Source organism: Eimeria mitis, genomic scaffold (assembly GCF_000499745.2).
Source record: "Eimeria mitis Houghton genomic scaffold, Emh_scaff2778, whole genome shotgun sequence".
In the NCBI taxonomy this organism is placed as follows: Eukaryota; Apicomplexa; class Conoidasida; order Eucoccidiorida; family Eimeriidae; genus Eimeria; species Eimeria mitis.
Genome location: NW_024015172.1, coordinates 1 through 7144, shown reverse-complemented (window position 1 = coordinate 7144; position 7144 = coordinate 1). Strand labels below are relative to the sequence as shown.

General features: G+C 52.9%; 1 protein-coding gene across 1 annotated transcript; it reads right to left on the bottom strand.

Moving 5' to 3' along the window:
* Window positions 1-54: 54 nt before the first annotated feature.
* EMH_0058560 (Type I fatty acid synthase, related) lies at window positions 55-6831 on the bottom strand (the record flags this gene model as incomplete). Its single annotated transcript, XM_038022479.1, has 9 exons — window positions 55-75; window positions 185-1348; window positions 1412-2569; window positions 2740-3518; window positions 3791-4147; window positions 4420-4765; window positions 4881-5007; window positions 5264-6431; window positions 6522-6831. 9 exons carry the CDS (start codon window positions 6829-6831, stop codon window positions 55-57), a joined length of 5430 nt encoding a protein of 1809 aa, XP_037878333.1.
* Window positions 6832-7144: the final 313 nt, after the last annotated feature.

Sequence of the window (7144 nt, the reverse complement as noted above, 5' to 3'; positions counted from 1 at the left end):
CGCCTGCCTTTACTTGCGCCCGGTCTCCCAAGGCGTACTCCACTGTCACTGCTACTACCGGCAATGCAGCAGATTCTTCAAAACCAAGCGATTCCGGAGCTCGGCGTACAAGGTTAGCATCAGTCGTTGCATAGGTACGTAAAGCTCCCGGTGCTATGCCATAAACACGGTCGCCCACGCGTACATGCTCCACTTCATCCCCTACGGCCACTACTGTTCCAGCGAAGTCGGCACCTGGCGGCCCAGGATCTCCAGGGTAAAGGTCCATAACGTTAAGCACATCACGGAAGTTGAGACCAACTGCCCTCACGCGAACCTCAACCTGATTGTGCTCTGGTGGCACCCTAGCTGCAAAAGCTTGGGGCCGCACCACCAAGTTTGAAATGGCGCCTCGTTCTGGCATGTACAGTTCAAGGGCTCCCCGAACAGCTAAGTCGCTTTTCTCTAGCCGTGCTGCATACAAGGTGTTGCTACGCAGCATCAACTCGTTTTCATCGGATGTCGCCATGCTGGAGCGCAGGAAAGTTACGACTGCCTTGGCAATGTCGTCATCTTTTTCCAAAGGTGCAATATCAAGGCAGCCAATCTGGGTCGCGCTACCAGTGGAAACTTCAATCTCCAGTCGGGCTGCCTTCACAAGCCCCCAAAGTCCAGCGTGAGCAGGAAGGTCGGGTTGTGGAGGAGTTTGCTCCTCTTCTGTCGGCGCTTCCATAATGTCCTTAGTGAAGAACCACATGGGGGGAACTGTGACCCCATTATTTAGCAATGATGAATACGCTTGCAGAAGACGAATTGCTGCGTGGGGAACGTCTAGAAAGGCATACTCATCAGCAGTCAACGCCTCTACAAAGGCTATCGCCCTCCAGTTGCCGCTGGACAGCAGGTCTTGGACTTTTGGTCTTGTTGGCGGAATATCTTCGACACTAAGAACTCTACCATAGCCCTCGCCTCCTAGTGCATTCGAAAATGCCTCCATGAGTTGCAAGCTACCACCGAGGACCAGCACTGGCCCCTTGGTTTGTGCGTGATCCTGTGGCTGAGACGTTAGCTCTGCCCGTTTTTCCCATCTAACCTTCCAAATGAGATCTCGCGGTATGCTGGCACCGACGCTGCCCCCAATATCAACGTTTCTAAGGGCAACTTTCTCAAGGGAGGCGACGACCTGCCAGTTGTCGTCAAAAATCCGCACATTCACCACTGCCGATCGCGATCGGCATTCTAGCAGTTCCACATGCGCCCAACAGCCTGCCTTAACCTCCAGCTTCCTCAGCCATATGCTGCCAGCACCAACTGGGACCATAGATACGTGAGCACCAGAAGCGTGCCTCCCAATGAGCGAAGCGGCAACCTGCACACAAACAACGCAGCCATAGCTTAGGAAACATAACNGCTACTGTGTGTTGCTTCTTACATGAAGCGCTCCATCAAGAAGGGCAGGATGCACTAGGAAGCCGCTCTCAAACGAATCTTGCTTGCAGCCCTCGGGTAGCATCAAGCGAGCCAGCGCCTCTGACTCTGACCGCGAAATACTATGCACTGAGCGGAAACGCGGTCCATATTGAAGCCCTAAATCAAACAAGGTTTCGTATAGCTGGCTAACCGAAACCGTCTGATTGCAGCGCTCCTGCAGATCCTTCAAAGATGGCAACGTCTCTTCTCTATTCTGTTCCCTAAGAACAACTCTGGCGCTGCAGTGAACGTTTGTTTCATCATCCCACACGCTGCTCAGCTCAACACCGAGGTTCTTCATGACGTGGCATCGAATTGTCATCTCAACGTCTTGAGGGACAACCTGGTCATCAGGCAGCGCTCCGCGGTTCGATAAAAGGGACTGCGTTACTTCCTCCAGCTCCGCTTTGAGCCTCAGGTCCTTCACGCGCGGTTCGATTGACGCTAACTTCGGAGTGCTTTCCTTACTGCTGACCGGTGAAACGAGCCAAGCACTTGGAGCAAGAGATGGACTAGCCAGTCCCGGGGTTGAGAAGCCACGAGATTCACTGTCTGCCCGTGGTCTGCGGACATAAGCGTCATTAACCCTTCTTGGAGTCCGAACTGTACGGGGGCTGAGCCTGCCGCAGTTGCGGTTGCCGGTTCGCGTGTTAAACTCGTATGTGACACGCTGGGAGCCAATCAGCATCGGCCTTTCGAAAAATGCATTTTCCAGCGCAACCGCTCCAGACGGGGTCTTTAGGTCTAGAGCAAAGGCAGCACTGGCAATAATTTCCGCCATCCCCATGCCAGGCATCATAGCCTTCCCGTTTACCATGTGATCGGCAAACAACGGCACCGCGCGGCGGGGGAAAGACGTCTCAAACAGGAATCCACCATCCCCAAGCTCGCGTTGCTTGCCAACGAAAGGGTGGGGAATATGTACCCACGGGATGGGTTTTCGGCGGTAGAGTGTCTCATCCTGTCCATGTAAACAATGCTCCATTTCGAGCTGCTCACCAACCCTGTCAATAACCTTCAGGCACTTTTGAACGGCGGAGGTTTGCCTGTCACTTGTATCCTCCTCAGCTGCTGGGAAGGCAAACACCCATTCAACATCCTTCGCCATTTCGTCAACGCTCTGCTGGCCCATTCGGATCAAAGCTGCCCTGCCGTTGATTTCCACGAGCAACTTGCANTTTCGTCAACGCTCTGCTGGCCCATTCGGATCAAAGCTGCCCTGCCGTTGATTTCCACGAGCAACTTGCACCCGGCCGAAACAAGATTGCTGATGCATTGATCGAATCGCACTGTTCTTATCAAGTGTTGGGTCCAGTAATGGGCGCTGAGGACTTGTTCATCACAGAATTCTCCGGTTGTTGGGCAGATCATCTTTACGGTGGGACGCGACAACTTTACACCACCGATGATCCGAGCCAGGGGAGTAACGACGTCTGACAACAGAGGCGACGAGAAGCCCACACGGTCAGGCAGGTATTTGAAACGACCAGCTATGTCAAGCTTCATTAACACGGATTCCAGCTCCGACTGAACTCCCGTTAAGACCAGCTGCTTCTGCCCGTAAACTAGGGACATAGCAACCGACGAAGTAGAGCCTGCTGCTCCTCCGGCCTCGGAAATAGCCATTTCCACATCCTTTTCACCCACCCTACAGGCCACGGCTACAGTATCAGATGGCAGGAATGTCTCCACAAGTTTTGCCCTTTGACACGCAACCCGTAGCCCGTCTTCCAAGCTCATGACCCCTGCAATTGCCGCAGCAACGAATTCTCCTACACCTACGCCCATGACAGCATCTGGCTTGACACCCTGTGCAATGAGGCTGCGGCCGATGGCATATTCGAATGCGAAAAGTGCAGGATCCGCGAAACGTGTCTGCCGCAGCCAGTGCTGGGTTTGTTGGCCGTGACCCCTTTCCGCATCCTTCGGTGTGTCCTTCTCAGAGAAGAGAATGGAAAGAAGTGGAACACTAACCAAACGCTTAAGTATATCGCCACAGTCGTTGATGGCTTTTGCGAAGGCCGAGTCGCTCTCGTAAAGTACACGGCACTTGTGCAAGCCTTCCACTCCTTGGCAGCCGAACATAAAGCACACAAGTGTGGGCTTTTGAGCCTTGCATGGACGCCTACCAACGCATGGATGAGGAGCCTCCTGCAGCACGACATGTGCGTTTGCGCCTCCGAAACCGAAAGAGCTAACTCCACCAATCCGCTGTTTTCCCGTTGCTGGTGTTATGGGGAGTGCGACGACAGGGCAGACGAACTTCGCACCCTTGANATCCGCTGTTTTCCCGTTGCTGGTGTTATGGGGAGTGCGACGACAGGGCAGACGAACTTCGCACCCTTGAGGTCAATGTGAGGATTCCAAGTCTTGAAATGCAAATTTGGAGGAATCTGTTCATGTCGAAGAGCCAACGCGGCCTTAAGAAACCCGGCGATACCTGCTGCACCCTCAAGGTGTCCGATGTTCGTCTTTACCGCACCTAAGAGAAGCGGGGAGTCCCTGCTGGATCTGAATACAGCCTTGAGAGCGCCAATCTCGATCGGATCTCCCAGAGGCGTCCCCGTCCCGTGGGTTTCAACAAACAGCACTTCATCCGGAGATACGCCGGCGTTACGGAGAGCGGTCCGAATTATTCGCTCTTGCGAGGGACCACTGGGCGCTGTCAGACTTGCCGCGCGCCCTCCATGGTTGATTGCTGTACCGCGGACGATGCACAGAATTCGACTGTTGTCTTTCACAGCCTCTGTTTGTGGCTTAATAACTATTGCGCCTAGCCCTTCCCCCCGCACATANGACTGTTGTCTTTCACAGCCTCTGTTTGTGGCTTAATAACTATTGCGCCTAGCCCTTCCCCCCGCACATAGCCGTTTGCACTTGCATCAAATGTCTTGCAGCGAGCATCTGGGGCCATCATGCGAGCCTTGCAGAACGCTACTGTAACATTCGGGGACAGCATGAGGTTCACACCTGCCACCAAGGCAGACGTGCAGCTTCCTGCCTTGAGCTCTTGAATGGCTAGGTGCAACGCCACAAGAGAAGAAGAGCATGCAGTATCAACTGTTAAGGACGGGCCCAGCATCCCAAGAGTGTACGACAGACGGTTTGATAAAATGGAGGGAGCGTGACTGGTTGCTGTAAAGCTGCTGATTCCCAGACCCATTTGAGCGCAGGTCTGCTGCCATTCGTTGCAGCAGCATCCTACAAATGTTCCAATGTTTGCCCGGAGCAAGCTGTCCTTGTCAAAGCCACTGTCGTGCAAGGCCTCGTACCCGACCTCCAGCAGAAGCCTTTGCTGCGGATCCATACTCGATGCCTGCACAAATATGCGAGCACACAGAATGAAGGGAAAGACGTTAAACTGGCAATTCACCCGTATAGTTGCAGAGAAGTAATTCCCTAGGGAAATCTTGGAGCAGGGAGATATGCACCTCCGCCAATGAAATTCTGAAGAAGGACGCGTCAAAATATTCGGCATTTTCAATAAAACCACCTTCCCGGATGTACATTTTGCCTTCTGCATCCGGGTCTGGGTCGAAGTAGTCCTCTACATCCCACCTGCAACGCATTTAAGTAGAAGGCCGACAGAGCGAGTTAACCCCCGGTCGTGCACACCGCTGTTGCAATCGAAAGCGTTGCTCAGCCAATGCTAACCCTAAACCATACAACCTAAACCCTAACCCATAAAGCCTCAACCCATGCAGCAGCAATATTGTGGGAGCAAAAGCAACTATGTNAACCTAAACCCTAACCCATAAAGCCTCAACCCATGCAGCAGCAATATTGTGGGAGCAAAAGCAACTATGTAGCTGACCTTGACCGAGGAACCTCCACCATTGCATCAACGCCGCACATGAGAGCATCCCAGAATGAACTGAGGGATGTGCTACCTCCAGGCAGGTTGCATGCTGCGCCCACAACAGCCATTGTCACTTCCGAGGTGTTGGTGTTAACGGTTAGTGCGTCTTCTCCACCCTTTCCCTCTATTTCCCGCACCAAGAAGTCTATGATGTCTTCCATCGTCGGATAATTGAACATTAACGTTGGTTCGATGTCGATGTTCAACTTTTCAGACACAAGCTCGGCTAGCTCCACGGCCGCAATGGAATCAACTCCCAACTCATGCAGTGGCGCCTGCATGTCTGGCAACTCGTTCACATCTCCAAGCACATTCTTTGCTGCATCAATCACTGCTTCTCTTACGCTCTTCACCACAGCCTCATGATTAGGTCCGGATTCCTCATGTCCCTTGTGTGAGGGCTCGGAACTCTGGTTGGTGGTAGGCTTGGAGGGCGCATTTGCAACGGCTCTTGTGGAGTTCGGTGGACCTTCTGTTTGGTGAGCATGATGGGTGTACGTATGAATAACGCCATCGAGTTTGCCTTCAAGCAACTTGTCGCGGGCGAGGGACCTTCGAAGTTTTCCGCTGCTCGTCTTCGGCAGGCTACGGGGTCGTAGAAGCCACACCCTTTGCACACTGAGGCCTGTAGAGCTGGCGACTGCTTTACATATATTTTTTACAATTTGGTCGTAGCTAGACCTATCGAAGAGTTGCCGACGCACGCGCGCCCAGACACCCCTCAAACCGTCTTCGACACGCAGCTCCGCAGCTACGCCCAAAACTTCATTTGAATCCGCCTCAATTGCAAATGCAGCTACGCACCCTGGCCGAACTTGCGGAACTTCTAGAACAGACTCTTCGATATCCGAGGGGTAGTAATTCCGGCCCCTGATGATGATTATATCTTTGAACCGACCAGTCACGTAGAGTTCTCCCTTGTGCATAAAACCACAGTCACCAGTGCGGAGCCCAGTAGGTGGAGTCCTGTTTCCTTGTGCATCTATTACAGAGACCCGAAATGTGCTTTCAGTCTGCTCCGGCTTGTTGAAATACCCTAGGGCAACCGATTCGCTGAATGCAACGATTTCCCCGACGTGTCTATCTGGCAACTCTCGATGGGTTTCGGGATCCATGATTTTAACTGCGCAACATTAAAACACACACAAGCCCCATGCCTTTAGATTGGTTCCGTGATTCGCTTTGAACCCGTAGAAGAGTATTACACACTCACCAGTGACGCCCTGAAATGGAAAGCCGCAACTGACGACATCCTGCACTTCGCCTGGAGGTTTCGTTGCTGCTTCTTCCGGGGTGAAGACTTCCACGATACGCTCCGCCCTCAACTTCAGAGCGTCAACATAAAGAACGCTGGCACTGGATTGCCAGTCGCCCTTTCCAGTTACAATAAGAGTGTGCTCAGCGAGACCGTATGCTGGAGCCACTGTCCGAGGCTGAATACCCTTGGAGGCGAATTTCTGCAAAGTCATGAGGACAACTCCGAAAATCATGGCATATTTAACGAAGGACCTAATCGCCTGCATTCAGTTGCTCGTAGAAAGCTTAGCTCCGGCTCATTGTGCAGTGTATCGACCAGTGTCTAGCGCTTACCTCAACGAATTGTTCCACGGTCTGCCTACGAACAGGCTCTGCACCCGACAAGATACCTGTTACGTGGGAGAGGTCCAGCTGGTTATATACATTGTCGGGCATCTTGCGTGTCACAAGCGCAAAGGCAAAATTAGGCGCCGCACTGCAGACGCATTCATATTGGCTCAAGGCTTTTAGCCACACCCAGGGTCGCCGAATAAAGTCGATAGGAGACATTTGGTAGAGAGCGGCCCCACAGAACATTGG